This window comes from Phymastichus coffea, unplaced genomic scaffold, assembly GCF_024137745.1.
Source record: "Phymastichus coffea isolate CEN01 unplaced genomic scaffold, Cenicafe_Pcof_1.1 PCOF00154, whole genome shotgun sequence".
NCBI classification, from domain to species: Eukaryota; Metazoa; Arthropoda; class Insecta; order Hymenoptera; family Eulophidae; genus Phymastichus; species Phymastichus coffea.
The window spans coordinates 408367-430800 of record NW_026706965.1 but is presented as its reverse complement, the minus strand read 5'-3'; the positions used below and the strand labels follow the sequence as shown (position 1 = coordinate 430800).

Below are 22434 nucleotides of genomic sequence, written 5' to 3'. Positions count from 1 at the left end.
CCGCGTCGTAAATTTAGTCACTGCGTAATAAAAGCCTTATAAAGTCATCAAGAAAGCGATTTGATTACCTCCATAAGTTCGTTCGAGAAAAAAAAAAAATTAAAATACAAACTGGAGAATTCAAGGGGCAAAAAAAGAAAAATTCATCGTGTCTTTTAAAGCGTCTCGCCTGATTTTCACTCATCCCCTTTGTTTTTTTTTGTTTTTTTGACGTCTCGAAAAAGATAGAAAAACAAACTCAAATTTCGAGTATTCTTGCGAAATTATAGGAGAAAGGAGGCATGGCAAGCAACAGCAGCAACAAGCAACAGCAACGGCAGTCAAGCAACCGGTCTGAGCTGCTCTTGCGCGCGCGCGTCGAAAAATATTATTCCCGTTTTCTTTTTCCTTTTCACCTCTCTCTCTCTCACTCTCTCTCTCTCGCTCTCTTTCTATATAGACTTCCCCCGAGTTGAGTGAGTGTGCGGAGCGGCAAGACGAAGGCGGAAGAGGGACGAAAAAGACGAGACAGCTTGGCATCGTCTCAGGGTCTCTTCTCCTTCTTTCGGACTCTCTCTCTCTCTCTCTCTCTCTCTCTCTCTCTCTCTCTCTCTCTTGCGTATAATCTCTTTCGTTTTGCTCCGCTTTTTTTTTCTTCTGCTCCACGCGTACACGCAACGCGTGACCTTAACAGAAATCTAACACTGAACTTTTTGTTCGGATTCTTAATTCTGCATATGCAACGATAGTTTATTATTAATAATTTTGGAGAATTATGACATAGTCTTAATTGGTCTGGTCATTTTCTTATGGTCTCAGGAATTGATTAATAAATGTGTGGAAAAATTTGTCCTTTTATTCTATACCAAGAAACACAATGAAATGTAGGTTTTATGGAAAAATTTATATCCGAAAAATTGTTGTAACGTATATTATTTGTCCCTCCAAAACAGTATAGTTCAAAAAAATTACAATGAAAACGCCAATGAAATAGAACAAAATCGTGTAAGTATTATAATCAGTGGATAATTTCTATTTTTTATGTAGTACCGAATCAACTCGTTCAAATTAATGCCAAGTTCCAGTCAAGCAGTGACCGTTGAATGTAAATCCCCCATCATCTTACTCAGTTTTTCCTCTCGGCCAAACAGCAACTCCGAAGAAAAGTTTTATTCTTGTCTTTTGACGCGCATCCCTTGATCAACGTTTCTCCCCGTTTCGAAAAAAAAAAGGAGAAGAACACGAGGTCACATTGTATATATAATACAACAGTGACTTGTCGAGAGAGAGAGAAAGAGAGCGAGAGGGGGAGGGAGGGAGGACGGAAAGCCTCTGAGCACCATAACGCTTTTAGCTGGTAGAAGTTTGTATTATAAAGCCCCAAGCAAGCAGCAGCGGCAGCAGCGTCGCTCTCTCTTTCTCGCGCACCAACAAGTGTCGCTCCTCCGACCGCCTCTCGACTCGCTTTCAGTTGCTCGGCAGCACTTGCCGCGAACTGGTCATCAATTTTTTTTATACAGATTTACATATCACTCCCCGGGGTTTTCACTTATTTCCCGCGCTTGGCCAGAGGAATGGCCACTTTTGGCTGAGATTTTTCGCTTCAGTTTCTCCTTCGTCGATCGCCGATTTCCGTGTGGCTTCCTATTCGCCTGTCCGACGATTATAATGAAGATGAAAATCGTACTGGGGTTGGCGTTGATTGCTTATGTGGCCGAGGCCGCCAGCGACATCGAGGCTGAGAGGGTAAGTCAATCGCGTGCTTTTCTTCTCGGTGTCGCGCGAAAATCGTCTCGATGCAAATCGGACACTCGACTCGATAGATCGACGTCCGATTATCATCAGCAATATTCATTCCTGAAAGAGAATCGAGTGAAAATGAAGCACGCGCTTTTGATGATACACTTCCAATACTTCTTATTGGGCATCGTTAAATATTACTCCATCGATACAATCTTGCACTTCAAAGTACGTACCAGAAGCAATAAAACTGATATTTACGACAGAAATTAATTATTCCAAGTACAACTGTTTAACGTCGAGAGAAAGAGAAAGAACGAAAAAAAAAGACAGCAGCCGTCGCTTTTATAGCTATTTTAGTAAACGCACGATAAAATTTATCAATTTAGTTGCGATAGTGTATAATGATTTGTTAGCTGTCAATTACTGGGTCATACTTGTATATTGCCTGAGTTGAAATGTCGATTGTAATATTTGGATGATTATAAACAGACGATAACAATGCTATCATTATCGGCTTTCGTGAGCTTTTTGTTTTATATTTTTAATATTAAAAACAACGCTTTCTAGTTGTCGAATAATTATTTATTTGACATAAATAAATATGAAGATATCGCGACAAAGTAGAATTCATTTGAATCTCGGAGGGATTATGAAAATTTGCACACGAATCAGCGAACTTAAAAATTTTCAATTGAATTAATTATCTTTTACATTACTTAGAGCGGAATACTTGAGAAATTTGTGAATTCTTATCAATATTATAGTCTAGTGAACGGGTCTCTGATTAGTAATGAAATCAGTAAACTATGAATATCTTCCTTGTCTTTTAACATTTCTCCTTCGCGATAAATATATTATTACGCGATTCTTCTTGTGCGATATTTTTTGTGTTTATCTAATTTTTTTATTGGCATGACTCATTCAAATCAGTTTTATGTATACACACACACACACACACACACACACACACACAAGCGCGCATTTCAAATTCGTGACATAGCGGTTAATATATATAAATCTTGTGTGTGTGTGTGTGTGTGTGTGTGTGTGTGTGTGTGTGTGTGTGTGTGTGTGTGTGTGTGTGAGCGCGCTCATATTCACCATCGTGGAAAGAAACAATAGTTGGAAAGTTTCGTTGTTTGTTTTCAATTAAATGATAACTAGATAAATTTAAAACTCAGTTCATAACAATGATGTAATATTATGATATAAGTCACAAAGTTGATTGTAGTTTAAAATACCATCTTCAAAATTGAACTATTAATTTCACATTTGGTAAAATAAACTCTTGCTTATTCTGGTGCTTTAACGTTGTTTTAGGAATCGTTGAATTCAAAGTTTTACTATTGTAAATATTGAACTTGAAACAAAGGCGATTAAAGATGATTAGGGATAAGAAAAGAGCATTCGAAAGAAGAATCAAGTGTGCTTGTGCTGAGGCGCATAGGTGCAACTTCTTCTAACGATAACCCCTAAGAGCTTTTCTATTCTTATTCCGCGCGTATAAATATTTTGTCTATCCGTGGCGAATCGCCTCTTATCTCGCTTCAACATTTAGTCGCAACTCGAATGTTACACCGCTTCCGATTGTCCGTTAAAGTCCCATGCGCTTTTCACGTCGACACGCGTTTATACATGCGTGAATCATCGGTTACCGGGTATGTGATGCGCTCCAATTGTGTAATGTAAATAAGAGAAAAAATTTCCTTGCGACGGCTTGAGAGTCCGGTACTTCGAGTTATGACTTGAGCCTGTGGCGGAGATTGGATTTCATGTGCAGGTGACGCTAACTTTGAACGAAAAAAAAGTCTTATTGTTTTATTTGAAAACTTTAAGGAATACTCAATATAATGAATTATTTATGTATTTCATTGTGAGGGTTACAGAAAAGCCGAATCAAAAAATGATGCTCTAAATTGATCTGAAGATTCTTTTATCATTATTCAACTTGTTATCGAAATAATTTGAATTTAATTCGCACGATTTCGTACTTTTAGATAATGCTTCGTCTTCTATTCAAGATGATAAAAAGTTGTAAGTATGATACGTTCCTATCTACAATTACTATAAACGTAGATTATCGCTCAAAAGACGGACAGATCGAAATCTCTTATATTCACAATGTATGATCCTTTAATAAATTTCTCTTAAATTTCCTGCCGTAAAATTTGAAAATATGAAAGATTGAAAAGTCTCAAAATCTATAAAATCACAATGTATGATAAGATTAGTCGAGTTGAAAGATACAGGTAAATCAATAAATTAACTATAAACTTCAAAATATCAGTGTATACAACGTTTAAAAACAAATTGAATTGTATATAATTTGAAAGGGTTTCAAACATATATAATTTCAGTCTGGTATCAATCATCAAAAGTAATTTCCTTTCCCGATCTCGCACATTCGTTTAAACTTTAAATTTGAGTTCCTCGGAATCTCAAAGAAAAAAATTAAAAAAGAAAACTGACTTAGCCGGTTCTGCCGAGACACTACTGAAATATAAAATGTCGATCTCCTGAAAGAAGTAACAATGAAATTTCGGCAACTCTTCCGAAATTCATCATCTAGATGAAACGAGGAAAGGCTCTATTAACTAGACGAAAGTATTTTAGTATTTTGAAAGACGAAACAAACACGCACTGGCAAGCTCTCGCGGTTAATTGTCCGCGGATCGCGGTGGCCGCCAGTGCGCGCGCGAGTGCGGAATGCAGCTCCTAGCATTATGCAAATGCAGAACTGGCGCGAGCGAGATAGAGTGCGCGCTCGCAAACTGAGCCAGACGAATTGAGAGCGTATGCGCGTCGAGAATCATCCCGACATATCATACCCTCTTTTCCGTCTATTAAACGAAATCGCGGACGGGAGTGTTGATCTGTTCGATGATTGATTCTTATGGTATTGTCTCGTCTGACGATCTGCTATTGCGATGGCTTGTTTTTATCTAGTTTCTGTTCGATAGGAAAACAATTCCTATCTTTTATCAGAAATATAAATAATAGTTCTTCAAACTACATGGAATTTTGTCCTGTGTCATTGGATCAGAAGTCACCAACAAAAAAGAAAATTTGAGTTGAGCCTTCCTTTAAAATGAATTTCGAGGAAGTCGTTGAATAATGCAATGCACATAATACGAAACATGAAATACAATCGATCGTTTTAAATGAAACGCAAGATGTCAAAAAATACATATCGACAATCATCTTTGCTCTAGTAACTCCATTCATTGCAAATTAATGATAGAGGAAAAACTTTGTAATCGCGGCGCACGTGGTACAACATACAGACAAGCAATATCGATGCTGTATTATAAGAGACGCTTATAAATTGCGCCAAGTCAAGCTTGGAATAGAAAGAAAAAAACCCCAAGTATTACATATCTCACTCGGCGCTCTTTTTTTTCCCCAGCCACGCGTTTTACATCTAAAAATAACCAATTCCACATACCGAGCTAATAGATTTCAGCACGAAACATGTATTTCAAGCGGCGATCGTAACGTCGTTGCAGAAACGCCGCGCGCAGAAACATTGAAATGCACACCGACGAGCTGCTAGCTTTTATGCGGTTTTCGTTTCAAGGATATGCATATATATGTATATCCCCCATATATACATTTATGTATACACACACACGCGCGTGCGCGCGCGCGCACGTCGTTCATGGAAAACGTGCGTAGTTCGGCAGCTATACAAACTTGTGTTATCTTATCTTCCAAAGGTGTACCGCACTGATTTTTCTTTTATTTATAGCGATAAATCCATATTTCGGGCTATCACTTTAACTTCGAGGAGATTGTAAAAAATTCACTGGCAGGATCTTCAATGTTGTGTGCTCGAATAAAATAGTCAGATTTTCAAACGAATGGTCGAAATACTTTGTTCCAAATGGTTAATTTTCCGTTACGAATGCTTGCGAATTATTCACGAATTTGACTCGCGTGAAATTTGGCAAACCATCTGTGAAGTTTTCTATTAAAAGTTATATATTTTTCATTAAGACTGGAAATTGTTTATGACTTATACATTAGTAACTTTTTTATTTTTATCATTATTTATATTCAATAATTTTCAATATTGCATTTATAATCACCTTGCTTTGGAATTAGCAGGCTGTAAATCGACGTTAACAACAATTTTAATCCATAACTTTACGATGTAAATGCGCAAAAGTGACACTAACATTTCAAACGTATAAAGTCATCAATGCCGTTGTTAATAGAAAAAACAATATTACAGTTAAATGCAATCCAAAAACAAACCACTACAGACTATAAATCACGTTATGAGAAAATCCAGTGCCTTCATTTCACGCAGCAAGCAGTAATCTCATTGAATATAAATGAAAAGCGAAACTTCTTTCTTTTTCTCCATTATCAGCCAAGCAGAAACCACTGCACCGTACGCTTCGCTCGCTTATCTGCAAAGCATCTGGGAACGGAGTGCGCTAACGAGCGATAAGCAATTGTAGTACAGCGTCGCGAGAAAAAACAAAAAAAGGAAAAAAAATGGATGCTGCGCGTTCGTGAAAAGCCGCAGCGGCGGCGGCGGCGGCGCCCGAATCGTGGCGCCAAGTCCAAGAGCAGTGCAACTAGGCGCCAAGTTACGCACGCACACGTATCACACACGCTCTTTGCATATAACGCACCTTGGCAATTAAAAGCTTCTCTTCGATCGCGACTGGATATCATTGATGACTTTTTTTATTTTTTGTAATGCGATCGCGCGCGTGCGTGCTGTTTTTTTCTTAAGTGTGTATTATTTAAATGCAAATGGCTTTTATTTTTCGAACTTATACGGTATTTGGTTTTTGTAGTTCGTTTATCGGTCGGCTATCAAATGGAGCTTTTGAAATATACGGGGATAAAAAGAAGTTTAATGAATTTTGAATTTCAAAAAATCTGTCATAATATTTAATCGCAAACATTACAATCAATTGGTGAGTTCGATTGTCGTTAGTGCTTGCTTCGTTTTACATTGTAATATGATCGTAGACATTCAGAAAAATAATCGCAAGTACATAATGTAAGTTTTTTTGCTATTTAAAATCTGTTATTTCTAATAAAAAGTTTTTACAGGTGACACACACGACCTTGTATTTCGCGGTTGCAAATGAACAAGTCCTTCGATCGAAAAATAAATGGGATTTTCCACCACGTCAACCAAACATTTTCCAATTGTCATATTCTAATAATTTCGCAATCTTCTTCGTGACCAGGTGATCTTGATCGAACATTGTGGTGTAATTACTCAAGATCCCAGCAAGTTCTCTCAGCCTGTACGTTGTATTGTTGTACTGTTGTAGAAAACTTATACTTTTCCTCCTGAAACTTGTTCGCTAGCTGCTCCACCGTTTCAGTCTTCTACGCGACTCTTGAAATCGTCCTCGCGCAGTGCTCATCGGCCAAAATGTCAAACAAGGAAACCGAACCGTTAATAATTTCTCGCTGCATGTGCTATTTCGTGACCATTGCCATCTTCGCTCCACCGCGATACACCAAGAATATCAATGTGATTTGATAGTAATACAAGTCTGCATAGGTACCTCCGTTCAATAGAAATTTCATAGCGTCCCTGTTGTCCCTCATCGCGACAATGTATTATGAGGTTCGGTCACTTTTGTCTTTCACGTTGCAGTTGATTGACGCGGCTTTGAAAATCTCGTGAACATCCGTTTTATCATACTCCACAAGGTAGTACAACAGGGTTTTGCCTCTGGGACCTTAGACATTTAAATCCACGTTATAGATTTTCAGAATTATTTGCAAGTATTTGGTGGAGCTGTTGACGAAGATAGAGTAGAGTTTTAATTTTCCTTCTTTGTCGCGATCCATCCAATCGACGTTCTGTGCCATAATTAAATCGACAATTTTTCTATATACTTTGCCTCGTTCTCGGCAGATATTTTACTCGTAAAAATAGAAACAAATGGCATGCATTCTTCGTGGTTTGCGATGCTCCTATCAGCTCTGTACTCTAACAGCACCTTGATATTCTCAAGATCGAACAGCACGACAGCTATGTGCAAAGCCGTACTGCTGTCGGTTGGATTCCGTTGATAGACTTTGTAGCCGCGAGTCAATATTGTTCGCGTTGGATTTGCATCTTTGAAATAAATTACATTACGTAGCTAAGTGGACATTTCACACCTGTCAAGAATGTCAAAATCTCTTCGTTGCTGGCACACATATTAGATATTTTAACCGCATACATTTGTATAATCGGCAGACATTCAAATACCAAAGGTAGTTCCATTGCCGTTTGCAATGCACTTCTGCCGTTTAAGTCTTGAAGCAGCATCTCGACATTCCTAGTCAGCAAATTTGTTACCGTTTGGTTTTGTAGTTTATATGTCGTTTTTATCAGCGGTGCCTAGCCAAATTCGTCTTGAATGTCAAGATTACAACCGTGGTTTAGCAGGTAATCTGTGAGATTTTGAAATTTACACTGGATCGACAAGTGAAGCAGTACTGACTTCCACTTTCTAATAAACCCATTGGCTCGATCGCTTGTTGCCTATGGCATGACGAATTCGAACGCGATCAGAAATGACCGTGTCTTCTTTGCTAAAAATTCAAATAAAGTGGAAAAATGCTTTTTTGAATTAATTAATAAAAACAATTTTTCATCGTACGCGTTAATAATTTTTTAATAAGAATTCTGCATATTCTTTCGATAATTAAGTTATATATTTACCTTTTTCTTCGATTGCGCTCTTAATTAAACTAGAAGATTTCCAAGGAGAGAGCGGATAACTGCAACATAATTAAATAAATCATACAGAAAGGTCTCCGATTTCCGAAACGTTGTAACGCGGTGATGAAGAAACTCATACAGACAGCTCTACGATTCGCGATCGTTTTCATACAAAATCGTTACGAATCATCGTATAAAGCCAAATCGACACTGCAAAGCTCAAAGCCAATCGTACGCGTGGGACATGAAATAGGCGGTTCGAGCGCGCTTCAACCTTGAACCGCCACGACGCCGAAACGCCGAGCAAAATACCATCCGCGAGCGAGGGTTCAGGAAAGCAAGCGTGCCTCGAATCTCCTCTCGCGCAGGTGCAAACGGTGCATATATTTCGATGCGAGGCGCGCGAGGTGAGATATTCGATGTATACGCGCTCGCATACCCCGAGCCGCGCGCGCGCACACTGCGTCGAAAAATCGAGACAGATACGCGAGCGAGCGATTTCAGCCTCGCGCCGCCTCTTCGCCCGAGGATAAAACCCTAACGATTTTTTGAGCGATGTCTCAAAATTTTTTTTAGCGAGTCGCTGCCTTCCGAATTCAGGAAATAAAGATGACGTCGAATGTAAATTTGTGCAAAAAATGACGTGCAGCTCGCCTGGAAAATCGTGTTAGAGAAGACAAGTTACGCGCATTAGAATAGATAACAAACTTGTGCTTCGTTAAGCACTTGATTATATATTATCAAAACGTAGCTTGCGGAAATAGGAAAATTATGGCATGCCGAGTCCGCCTGAAACTGCCGCTGCTGCGACAATAGACGATCGACCGATTGTGGCACTTTGCCAGGTAGAAATTCGTGAAACTACCTGACCCAACCTTAGATGCAGTTTAGGCTTTTGCTTATGGGTCGCAGTGCCACACTGTGGCATCTGTCTGTCGAGCGTAGGCCATGTGCTGTTTGAAAAGCGACAATGGCCACAGACACGCACACAGGCGCGCGCACGCGCATTACCAACTCGAGCTCGTTTTCAACATTTCAAATGTTGGCTTAAGAGTCTACTATTTCGGACGCTTCGGAATTAATATCTGAAAAGCAAATGTTTGCATTCGATTACAATTGCGTCTCCTAGAGGGAATTCAATTGTAATACAAATAGTTGACGAAACGAAATCGAGCGCATATATTATTTTGATTTGCACTCTGTATTTGTGTATTTTATATTTAGATGTTCAATTTGTATGTATATCTGGGTTTGTATCGTTGATTGAATATACACAGTAAGACAAATCATCAAATTTAAATGCTTCAATCCTACGAATAGCGGAACATTAGGAAAGTTTTTCGCACATTAAAATACAATTGCAATTTATAATCTGTATTCAAATTTTCAATCGACATACGTATCTAGATAGGCAAAAATTAAGAAAAAAATGAGTACGCATAAATACCTGTGACGGGGAACGGGGTTTGAGCTCTGTTACGACGTAAATGTATAACTCTACATCAGACATTTGTAAAACCACGGAGACATAATTTTATTTTTTTCAGTTTTCTTAAGAGAAAGAAGATTGGAAAACCCATGGTCTAAAGGCCAGCTTAGAAATGTACGTTTAGTGAAATAAACTTTTCACTATTTGCGAGTCTTTCTGGGGTTAGATCGTTCGTATTTTTTTCCATGTTGCAACGGTCCTGCATGAATTTCATTTTCTACGGCCTGTGTTCATTCTTGAAAAACCTCGTTCCACAATAGGCCGCGACCAAACTGCTCGGCTCATTCTGCAGCATCTTTTCTTACATTGTATGCGCGCGCATTGTCAAAAGTGTAAAGTGTATCCTTCGCGTGCGGATTGCTATTGCAGCAAGAAAAGTCTTACGCAAGTTCGAAATTCGATGAACGCCGCGGCGAAAAGCAAAAAAAAAAGAAGTGAAACTCGAACAAAGTGGCATTTAGAAAGTAAAATCTGGCATCGCACGCGCGCCGCGTAAAGAAATAAAAGATGGAAAGAAAAAAAGTGAATGCGCTTCGACCAATATCAACTCGGACGGATCGCTGCAGACGCGGCGCCTCGGAAATAGCGCGAAGAAGTGCTCCAGATAGTGCATACGCTCGTCGGCGGGCGCGAGAGGAAGGTGTGCTGTTCGTTAAGTAGCCACGTATAAGTCAAAGCGAGCTCTCGTGCGCGCTGTCGATCGGAGTTTCTCTCCGAAAACGCGGATCGTGTCGAATTCTCGCGAAGCTTAACATCGCGACTCCTCGTTGCGGCATCTTCTCTTTCTGAATTATACAGGCGGTCGAGGTTTTCATTCGTCACGGTTGAAACTGCATGTTACCAATATTCGTGCAGTAACTACAACCCATATTGATATTGTAATCTAATTTAGTGTAGTAATCACACCTGCTCGAAAGGTACGTCCACAGATCGTGTAGCTCGCAGAGAATAAATAAGATATAACGCGTATAAAAATTAACAATCAAACTACATAAAAGTGCCAATTGATATAAGCCTGCCACGGGTCTTTTCAGCCTTGGGCCCGCAATATGTTGCGGCATACTGCCGATGACAAATGGGATAAGGTATGACCTATACTATCTAGTAAAGGGAAAACGCGCGATACCGGAAAAACTCATCAAGTCTGTCTGTGACATCTGCTGTGAATAAATTGTATTTTCCTCTCTTCGAAAGTTACACTTTTTTTATCGAACCGATGACGGGCAAAATTTATATTCGCGGAAACTTAACATTCACCGAACGTGTAAAAGTAAAGCAAATGCTACTTAAATTTGGAGCAAACAAAACATGCGCGAGTTTAAGTGTTACTGCGCTCGTTGTAAAATTGTTCATAAACACGTAGCAATTCGCTTCAATACTTGTCCGAGAAATAACGTAAAAAAGTTCAAAGTCGGGGCTTTCCCGTTCGGGGCCTAAAAAAACTTCCGTACGGCAAGCTCGGAAAAATCTGTACGCGGTGCCTGCTTATAAATATACCGACGATTCTTTTTGCACTCACTGGCGCCAAGATTTCTTTCTTCTCCCTCCCCCGCCTCTCTCTTACCGCGGGAGATTGAATTCTTGAAAGGCAGCGTGGCGTTGGATTTTTTTTTCTTTAAACTCGCATGTATCGATTTGGGTTACTGGAAACTCAGACTGCGATCAAAGATAAAAATTGCACGTGCACGAAAAAAAGAATCTAAAAACGATCCGTAAATCACTGGAAAGCTTTGCGCAGTTGTTTCCACAAAGTTTCCAGGCCTTATTGCAACAGCACGTTCGCTCCAGTGCGTAACAACGTCGTGACGAGAGTGGCGCATAGTTACACAGGGCTTGCGGTATATTTAGCGAATCCGTGGATATACAGCGCTGCTTATCGCCAATGTACGGTCCAAATACCTTCTGGAAACGCAAGCATATGGGATCGGCAATAAAATGAATTACAACGCGAGAGAATTGAACACACGCGCAAAAAATAAATGAACGTCAACGACTTTGCATTGCAGGAAGAGTGCATACGGAAAAAGGCAGACTGCGGAGCTGACACTACGACAACAAACTCACCGGTTTGCGGTAGCGACGGTGTCACTTATCCGAACCGCTGTAGCTTGATAGCAAAACAGTGCCTCGGAATGTCGATTCTCATTAAACATACGGGACCTTGCCCAGGTAAGTTCCCACTCGTTTTCCTTCAGTTTTCAGGAAATGCACTCGTCGTGACACGATTGTATAATCTTTATACTTTTGTCTGGATGACAAGTGCTTCACGAGACAGTTACCTAAAAACAATAAGAAAGAAAATTCGTATAAATCATTTTGGTTTGCAAGCGCTAATTAGCTTATCGTCAATACATCTGTATCGGGTGAAATTATTGCGTGTCTCGCTGATTTTACACTTCAATTTCCAAGATTTTCTTCACTGACAATTTACGTTTTGAACAGAATACGCTTACAACTAGCCTCGCGTGGAGATCGTTATTGATTTATCTAGAAATTTCTCCACAAAAACAATCGAATAACACGAACAGGTTGCCATGTACATAAATATTGCCACAAGTTTACGTTTAACGATTAGAAGAACTTATGAAGAATGATAGTTACGAATTTACAAACAGCTGCTTATAGTTAGTTACAGTCATTTAGATAGTTATGATAAAATAAGAAAGAACGTTGAAAACATGAGACTAAATCAAAATTAAATTTTATCAATTTCATTCAATAGCTATTCAACATGCTTCTTATCGCTCGAATCACAATCCGTATCGAACCACAACGGCACAATTTACATCAAGCTCAAATCCTTTGCAGAAGCGCCACCTTGTTTCTCAGCCCGAATGACGGCTCGACCGAATTCTCGGCCAGATTGCCGAGCGGATGGTACATACTCGCCGATTCAGTGTCACGCTGAAACCGGCTACTGTTGGTGCGTCAGCCCGAAAGGCCGACCAATACAGAACACCTCGGTAAAGGGTGCAAGACCACGCTGCAATCGAGTCAAAAACAACGGAGCTGCGGCTTTGAAGGAAACGAGAGCGGCGCAAAGGAGGCGATCGCCCAATACCAAGCAGAAGAGACAGTACAACAGTCGACATCGGAGCAACTGTGACAGGGCGGACAAAGCCAAGTTCAATGGGAACTTGATCGAGAATTTCAAGATCGAGTACAAGAGGATCAATGCGTCTAACGATAGTGAGTGCCATTATTGAAAAAGGTTTTGTCGCGCGGGTGACAGAAGCAATGGCAAAGTGAAGGAAAATAAAACGATCTACTTTTTAAACCGATCCGCATCGGCAATCACGCGCACGCGTACGATGATTAAAATTATATGCTGAGTAATAATTACTTGAAAACCTGCTCTCGATAAGAAATCCGTACTACGCTGTCTCGCGTGTACACCACGATCGACGCCACCGCCGCGCGCCACTTTTTTTTTTTTTTTTATTACTTGTGTCGAGTTCTTCCTACTCCTGTCTCGTGTGACAAATCGCGCGGAAGAGAGAGAGAGAGAGAGAGAGAGAGAGAGAGAGAGAAAGAGAGGGAGGAAAAGAGATTTTAATAATAGTATCGTACAGTCGCAACGCGCCGCTAAATTGACGGTTATCGCGTGATCGTAATGAGACGCGATAATTGCGCGCACGCGCTCGACGAGCGCGTGTGTGTATGTTGCAATAAAAGAAAGATCGACGTGGCGCCTTGACTGATTTGATGTGATGCGAAGTCGCCGACGAGAATTATCGTTTCTTCTTTTTCCATTGTTATCTGCTTTCGTTATAGTTTGATTAGAGAAGGTATGAACTTTTCAATAAAATTTTAGAGATGATTATGAGCATCAATAACGTATTTTTTTCCAAGGAAAACCTTTTATGCTATCTGTATAAAGGTATATCATACGTTCAGAATCCAAATGAATTATCGTCAGAATTTAGAAAAACCAAGAAGTAAATATTTTGATGTTTACATTGGTTATAAATATTGGCTAACCAATATTGTAGTAAGAGATATGAATTTCATGCAAGCATCCAAATAATCTGATATTATCATCTATTGGTCTATTTTCAAAGTCGTGATATAGCCACCGATTTATATGATTTATCATTTACCATGTGTTTATATAACAACTTGAAATTATCTCTAATTTTTCGTTATGTACATCTTGAAAATCTATCTACCTGTGAAAAGAAGAAAAAACTCTAACATCTTAGGAATAGTACTTTCACTTTCTAAAACTCGGAAATCTATTTTCAGGTGACAAGAACGTCGAGCGAGTGTTAACCTGGAAATTCGTCATGCTGGACAAGGATGGCGATGGTTTCTTAGACAGAGCGGAGTACAAGGAGTTACGACGACTTGCAAAAAAGGCAGTGAGGCCGAAGAAGTGCGCGCGTACTTTCGCGAGAAACTGCGACAGCAATCGGGATTTCAAACTGTCTAAACAAGAATGGGGTGCTTGCCTGGTTGTTAACGACTTTGCCAGTGAGTATTTGTGAAACACTTTTTTTTTTCTTCTTCAAGCGCGAATTGTAATAAGGAAAGATAGGATAAAACATTGAGGGGATTCCGTTTATATAGAATTTATCTTCGCGTTAGCCTAACTCTCATATCCTTTCGCAAGGGTAAAAACCTACGAGATCTCTACAAACGAATCACAAAGTTTCCTCAATCTTTTCTTACCACATGCACTGGTAAACTTGTTTACAAACTCAGTACATTCGCATTCCGATCTTGCCGTTAATTAACAGCATTCCTGCGAATTCGCACGCACCACAGAATTAAAACGATCCTCTTTTACGAGCAAACTTATCGCGAAATTTATATATTTGTCCAATTAAGGAAACAGTTTGGCAGCGCGTACCTTCAATCCCGCTCGTACTATTAAACTTCAACGAAAATGAATTCTGAGATTTGGAGCTCGATTACATACGAGTGAGAAATGAGGGTTGAATGGCCTTGCAACACTAATGTTTAGTATATGTGCATTTATACGAAGTTGCGGAAAATGATGTGGATATGTTGATGTTTTTTCTGAATTTAATAACGAAAATTTCTGTTTATAACAATGAAAAATGGGAAATTTAATATGATTTCTGTTCAATTAACGAAAATGTATCCCAGCGTAATAGCGCACTACTAATAACACTATTTCCATCGAAAAAAAGACGCGCACATATCAGTCGATGATATCCATTCGTTACTGACTTATTGAAGGTTTTATCATATTATCAAGAAAGACGCCTACGAACTTCCTTCATTATCAAAGACGAGGAATGAACGCATACGTACTATAATTAAAATAAAGTGATGCGGGGGTCGAGGAAAATGAAACGAAAAAAAAATTAGAAAGAGCCAAACATCTTTCCGGGGCATTAATCCGTCGGCTACCATTATCTCGATTCGCGCAAATGACGACGTCAATACGTAGAAAGTAAAATTAAGCTTGAGCCGTGGTTTTCGTAACAGGAAGTCGACTTTATGCAGAGTGTCTGTGATGCGTGTTTGATTGAAAACTGCGTTGCCATGCGTTAACATGTTTTTCGGTGCGAGCCTCTTTCCGATGTAGATAGGAGTTTGGAAAATTGGAAAATTTATACTTGGAATATTTAAAACTTTTATAATTTAAACAGTGATAGCTTAATTTTTGTAATATCGAAGATATTACAAATAGATTAACACATTGTAATTTGAAACGTAGTTCGATCTGCAGCTTATATTTTACTATAAAATGCAATGAAAGTCATTAAATAACATTACACATTTATTGCGACGTATCTATTTTTCATCGCGGATACCAATTCGTTGTTTGAATTTAACGATAGCCTTATTAAAGTAAACATTGTTTATGATATTCCGTATTATGATTATCTAAACGAAGATTCTACGTAACAATACGACATTTCTTCCCGACCTTCTAAATGCACATTACCGTGAGCTACACCGTAAAATTAATATGTTTGATACTAGAATTTGGGCACGCGACGTTCAGTTTCACTCGACGAAGGAGAAACTTTGGATTATTCAGTCTCTCACTGTGATGAATAATGCAAGTGGTTCGATTATAAACGTGAAAAAAATAAAAGATGGCCAATTGAAATGATTGATCACAGTTGCAAATGCAAAAAGAACAACAAAATCGTCGAATGCACGCGCGACTTTGACGCATTACGAGCGCATCATTATCATTATAACTGAAGCACGTTCGTTTTTCTTTTGCAGCCGAAGAGCAGCTACCACAAGCTCATCAAACCCGGGCTTCGATGGATCAAGGTTCGCATATTCTTGTTTTTCGATGTCTAGAAAAAATTTATGCACATGTCAGCGCGCGAGGATCGATAATTTACAACATGAAATTCCGAGCATACGTGACGCACGGCAACGTACATACGCAACTGAACTTCAAGTGCGCAAATTTGCCGAGCAGCCAAGTGCTGATTTCCGACGTCACTTTGTATATACACTCGTACATAGCGTATGCGTGCTGCGTAAACTTGCTTTATCATTTTTTGTTAGATATGACTGATATAGAGGGAGGCGGTTTTTCATTTACATCCAATCAAAGCATTGTTTGATCTTTTTTATCTCTCTTTGTCGTTCTCTTTCAGTTTGTCCCGATAATTAGTTTCTAATTTGTTAAATTAACTATGAATAATGTTATCCATCGAAATGTAAACATTCCACCATTAAATGATATTTACAATGAATGAATATTTACAGTTTCGAAAGCTAGTCCACAGCCAGTACCACGACCAACGTTCAACGATGATCCTCCGGAAAACAACGAGGAGGTTGACAGTAAGTATTGTACGATTGTTATGCAAATTTTAGCAAATAAATGTCTATTAGGCACTGTTGGCATTTTTCATAGACAACGATTGCATGTCCGACCGAAGAACCGTGATGGAAGACCAGCAGAAAAACTCGCAAGAGAAGTTTTACGTGCCGCAATGCACGCCCGACGGCAGGTACAACAAAGTGCAATGCTACTTCGGATATTGCTGGTGCGTCCATCAAGACACCGGTAAACCTATTGCCGGTACGTCATCGAAGGATTCAACGCCAAATTGTAATCCCGCGCCCACTCCGGTCAGGCCTATGAAAGGTAAATTTGAACAATGCCAAACTGAAAGCTTGCTGGCTTCATGAAAATCATGATCGATACGGTTTTCAGGATGCCCGGAAGCAAAGAAACAGCTGTTTTTACGAGATCTGATGGATTTCCTACAGAAGAAAATGAATGTGGATGAAGTGATTAACAAGTGGCAGGTATCGAAAGAAGAACGAGTCGCCACCTGGCACTTTGTCATGCTCGATAAAAACAAAAATAAGGTACATAGAAGTTTTTAATGAGATGAGTTTCTCAACAATATTCGATCGAGTCATTCCAAGTCAATGTTATTCATCAGTTTTTGGAGAAGAAAGAATGGAAGTCGTTCCGTACGATGGTGGCAAACAACCAACAGCTGCGTAAATGTGGCAAAAAATTACCGAGGTACTGTGATATCAACAATGACCGACGAATCAGCATGACCGAATGGCTGGATTGTCTCAATTCTCAACGACCCACTACTGGTACTTAAAATTAATTTCTTCTTTTTATTCACGCATCGCGAAGAAAGATTTCACGATCTCTTCTGATGTTCAGGATGCAAAATAGAAATACATACGAGAATATTACGTTTTTAATTATTATTTGTAAGTTATTTGAAAGAAATCGAGAAAATTACGTGGTACGTTCAGATGTGAATTTGGATGTTTAAAAGATGAAATTACGTTACTTTAAAATATTACAAAAGAATTTTTCAATTGTAAAATTCGCGTCTTTTAAGAATTTTTTTAATATATAAATAAAAATGTTCTGTATTTAGGAACAGTTTTTTGAGAATGAAACAACATTCAAGAATATTATTTACTGTGAATCCATTTAAATGCTTAGCGAACAAAAAAATAAAAACATTAACCGAAATATGTTAAGACGTTATAAAATTTAAATTTATTGCAGTTTAAAATAAAATTGCTTCAATTAAAAAAATTACTCTTTAATTTCAGGATAAAAAGGTCTTAATGTATTAATAAATTTTATTATAACAAAGCATACTTTGTTTGAGAAAATCTTATGTTAATACAAATCCTTTATTTATCAACAGGTGTCACCTCCACAGAAAAGACTTCAACGATAAGAACTCGATTAATGGGTCCCAATCCACTCGAGCAGCTTCTGAACGGTGACGATTGAGCCCAAGAAGACAATTGAGGAATAACACAGCGGCAACGTTTCAATCTATGTGATAAAGCGGCCCCGAGAGCCAACCGAACCTGTAGTGACATTAAAGGGATGCAAGAGAAACAGTTACGCCACTCGAGGCCGTTTAATACGACTTCGATGCTATATATTATTATATATATTGTATATCAATCTCGCGAAATGAGCTCAAAATGTCGTTTTCTCTATTTTTCATTTTCCCATGTTGTTTTAGATTTTATTTTATTAATGATTAGAGCTATATGTTTTACTATCGTGCTAGGTTCAGTAACGTATGTTAACGTGCAGTTTTAAGGATTTATCATCGACATTTTTTATCCGACATGCAAGCGAGTTTTTCTGTTCTATCTATCATCAAAGCGCTAAATCATATAAGTTTGAAATGAAAAGTCATCTGATTGAGTGATGTATTAATTGACTTATAGTCATGCAATTTTTGTGATTCCAATTGCCTTTCTATATTGAGTATTTTTATCATATGAAATCAAAACACAAAGAGTATATCAGTAATGTTTACTTTCATAAATAATTACGTAATATTAATATTAAATGTGTTGTCCGATATATGGTGCATCCGAGTATTACAAAATGTACACGCAGTAGTATGTACATATTTATGTTTAATTTAGACTAATTCCATTATTCGTATTTTATGAAAATGCATAATTTTCGTTTTCGTTAAGGTGCTACGTCAAGAGATTATTTGTTTTGTATTCACACAGACACCAGTGCGCACAAATTGAAAAATAGTTCCTGAAGCAAATCAAACGAGTCTTGAATGTTTCTACAATTTCCAGAAGTGCCTCCAATTCATAATGTTAGAACAACTTTTATATGCATATCTACGAAATCCATCAACAGTTCGTCAGCGTCTCATAAAAACTGTAGTAAATTATATTTCTATAAACTACGAAAGAATGTTTTATACAGAAAATTTAATGTTTCCGTATCACAACACGCTATTTTGTATTATTAATATTATTAGATCTCGATATATTGCCTTTGCATATTTTTTCATAATGCATACATGATAGACATATGCTATATATAATGTAATATAAATTTTTATATGGCGGCTAATGCCTCACGAAATTGTTGTACTCTGTAAGTTGTAAATAAAAATCGAATAATCTAGATTTTTTGTGCTTTTCTAATTATTTATTTCAAAATAAAATAGGAAAAAAGAAGCCATACTCGACTGCGCTACATTTCTACGAGAGTAGCATTACTATAATTTTCAAGGGAATGGAGAAGAAAATAACAAATGAATCTATTTATGGTGTCTCGGATGCGGGAGCAATCCTTTCACTCAAGAGCATAAACCGTCCGGAAGACGAAGAAAAACTTTTACTACTTCTGTTTAACATAGCAAGTTGCGCTATTTTTCCTTGACACAGGCATGTAAACCTTTTGCTCCAATGGGCCCTAATTACAGATTTGCATGGCTAGTAAAAGAGTTATGATTTCTGCAACAAAAAACTCAACCCATGGTTACATATACACTCCGTGACGGCATACAGTTAAAGCACGCTGGGATAGTCGGGTTTAGTTTGATTCCAACACGTTAGAAGTCACAAACTCCCTGCGAGCTACAGTATTGACTTTTGGTTCGTTGCAGGAATCGTAATTATTTCTGAAATGGTCAACGTTTTCTTCGGCGTTGTTCTGATCTGGTGTTTTTGCAACATTTCTCATGGTGAGTATGCGAACAAAACGTAAACTATTATTAAAATTCCTGTGGGTGTTTTCGATGCAACTTTCATCGTTCACATCCCCCATGCGCGTGTACATATTCTAAATTTAACGCGGTAAAGAAAATTCAAAATTGTTACTAATTTGGAGTGATAAAAGACGAACAACGAAATATTATACTTACACTTCAGCTTAATAAAATTAGTGTCATTCAAGCCCAGTAAATTCAACTACCCATCCAAACTGTCAATGGTATACAAAACGAATTATCATTGAATTTTCGGACAGGTCAAACCAACAGCCCATATAAACGTATAAGAAATCGAATCGTGGGCGGAACGGACGCGTCAAGGGGTGAGTTTCCGCATCAAATATCCCTTCAAAGCGGTCATCGCCACATCTGCGGCGGGGCGATTATTAGCGATAGATGGGTTTTGACAGCAGCTCACTGTACCTCGGCCGGTGGACTTAACGTCGTTGCTGGGAAGCACAATATCAAAGAAATTGAGGACACCGAGCAACGAGTTGGCGTGGAGGACATTTTCGTTCATGATTCTTATTCGGGGTACTTTATTTTACGTTCATTTTTCGAAAAATTAACAACTATATTTTACTTATAAAATGAGGCAATGCTCGACAATAATGTAAAAATCAATAAATGTATCTCTAAAATAGGCCAGTAAGACCTTACGACCTGGCAGTATTGAAGCTTTCCGAACCTCTGCAGTTCAATGAATACGTGAACGCCATTGACTTACCATCACCGTACAGTGAACCATCGGGCACCGCAGTACTTTCAGGATGGGGTTCAATCTCACGTACAACTCAAAAAGTAATGCCAAACACTCTTCAGATGGGTGCTGTGCCTATAGTTAGCTTACAGAAGTGTAGTCAAATGTTTGAAGCTGCCGCTCCAGACTCGCCATTTACACTTGGAGATGAGAATCTGTGCACTGGACCTGGTTACAATCAGATTTCCTCCTGCAACGTAAGTAATGCGAATAAGTTATTTCTTACTTTTTTCAATGATACGTAGATTATTACATTCAATTATCCGTTTTAAGGGTGATTCCGGTGGTCCCCTGATATCCAGTGGCCAAGTCATTGGAATTACATCTTGGGGTAGTGTTCCTTGCGAAGGTGAATCGCCAACTGCATATACGAAAGTCTCTAACTTTGTTGATTGGATTAAAAATATTATGTCTAACAATTAAAATATAATGTACAATTGACTGTAGTAGAGAGTTAAATAAATTTTTGCATTGAAAAGAATGTCGTACCCATATTTACAAGTTACGAAAGTTTAAAGTAAAAATTGGAGATTGAGGTAACAATCTTTCCTCTAATCTTATGAATCTAAGGAATCTTTGTTAATTATGTTAAGATTTTTTTTATAAAAATGGTAGTTGATTTATTTATTTCTTTGATTTATAAACAAAACATTTTCACAGTAACATATAATTTCTTTTTACGCAAACTTATATAACGTGCGTATTTTCAACGAAGTCAGCTTTTTCTTAACAAATCACATAACTCCATCATACAACTCAGAATGTGACATTTATTTCCCTACTTTTACCAAAAAGGATAATCTCAACGTTATATTGGAGTTGAGCATTTACTTTAACATTGTATTAAGCTAAACTACCTCTCCATGGGATGAAAGCGAACATAAAAGGCGACGGATGGAATGATGTTAAGCTGTGCTACCAAGGATTTTTATGAGTGTACTGGCTGATCCTAGTTGTTGTTACAATAAAATATTTTTAACTAATATATTAACACATTTATTGTTTTACCTACAATCCAAATACATCAGTTTGGCATAAGACAGTTCATAGATCGAAATTATAATTGAAATGACAACTCAACAGGTGACGTAAAAAGTGTAGTTTTGATATGTAATAAAAACATGTATACTGCACGAAAGAACATTTGCAGTGACGTAAACATTATTATTGGCCATGTACCTCAAATTCACGAAGGCGATTGCGAAATTTTGTTTCTTTGATCCATATCTAACAAGACACGCGAGCTCGGCAAAATTTCATAACACCACCAAACAATCACAAAAATGTCAATTGTTAAGTGCGCGGATGTAATTAAAGTTGTCATAAGTTAATGTCAGCGATTGAGGTATCACGGTGCTCTCAGATATTCGCGGGTGCACAGTTAAAGTTGGCGTGTGTAACAGTCAAAGATCACAATCTCGACTCATTAAGATGATGCATCCTGTTATGAGAGAAAACTCGTTACAGCATGCGCGATATTTTTTTAATAACCGTGCGATTTTTTAAAAATTATATAAAAAGGACGAAGCCATGTAGCTTGATATTACAGTTTGAACTTGACCAAACAGTACAAGATGTTCAAGTCAATCGCAGTCATTGCACTTTGCGCTTTCGCTGTAAGTATCTAATTCAACCTGTACATCATTATCTTTGACTTCAAATAGAATATTTCAGTTATTCATTAACTATACAACTGAAAATTTTATTTCTATAATTACAGAACCTATTAAATTAAGTTTCTATTGATTAATTATATTATGTTATCTACAACAAAATATTTTTTCCAGTTCGCCCA

The 22434-nt window shown here is 38.1% G+C and overlaps 2 protein-coding genes across 4 annotated transcripts; both read left to right on the top strand.

The window, feature by feature from the left end:
* Positions 1-926: 926 nt before the first annotated feature.
* LOC131672579 (SPARC-related modular calcium-binding protein 2) lies at positions 927-19285 on the top strand. Of its 3 annotated transcripts, none has more exons than XM_058949911.1 (10): positions 927-1725; positions 11909-12071; positions 12714-13091; positions 14148-14375; positions 16113-16163; positions 16611-16688; positions 16762-16995; positions 17065-17222; positions 17300-17465; positions 18041-19285. In XM_058949911.1, the coding sequence occupies exons 1-10, from the start codon at positions 1648-1650 to the stop codon at positions 18127-18129; spliced, it is 1623 nt and encodes a 540-aa protein (XP_058805894.1). In that variant the 5' UTR covers positions 927-1647; the 3' UTR covers positions 18130-19285. The 3 variants fall into 3 exon arrangements, with proteins under 3 accessions (XP_058805894.1, XP_058805893.1, XP_058805895.1); XM_058949910.1 differs by having other exon boundaries at positions 12711-13091; XM_058949912.1 differs by lacking the exon at positions 927-1725 and adding an exon at positions 11707-11786 and having other exon boundaries at positions 12711-13091.
* Positions 19286-19794: 509 nt separating this feature from the next.
* Positions 19795-21062, top strand: LOC131672601 (trypsin-3-like). The gene is made up of 4 exons (XM_058949940.1): positions 19795-19852; positions 20137-20413; positions 20524-20853; positions 20885-21062. The coding sequence occupies exons 1-4, from the start codon at positions 19795-19797 to the stop codon at positions 21060-21062; spliced, it is 843 nt and encodes a 280-aa protein (XP_058805923.1).
* The last annotated feature ends 1372 nt before the right edge of the window (positions 21063-22434 follow it).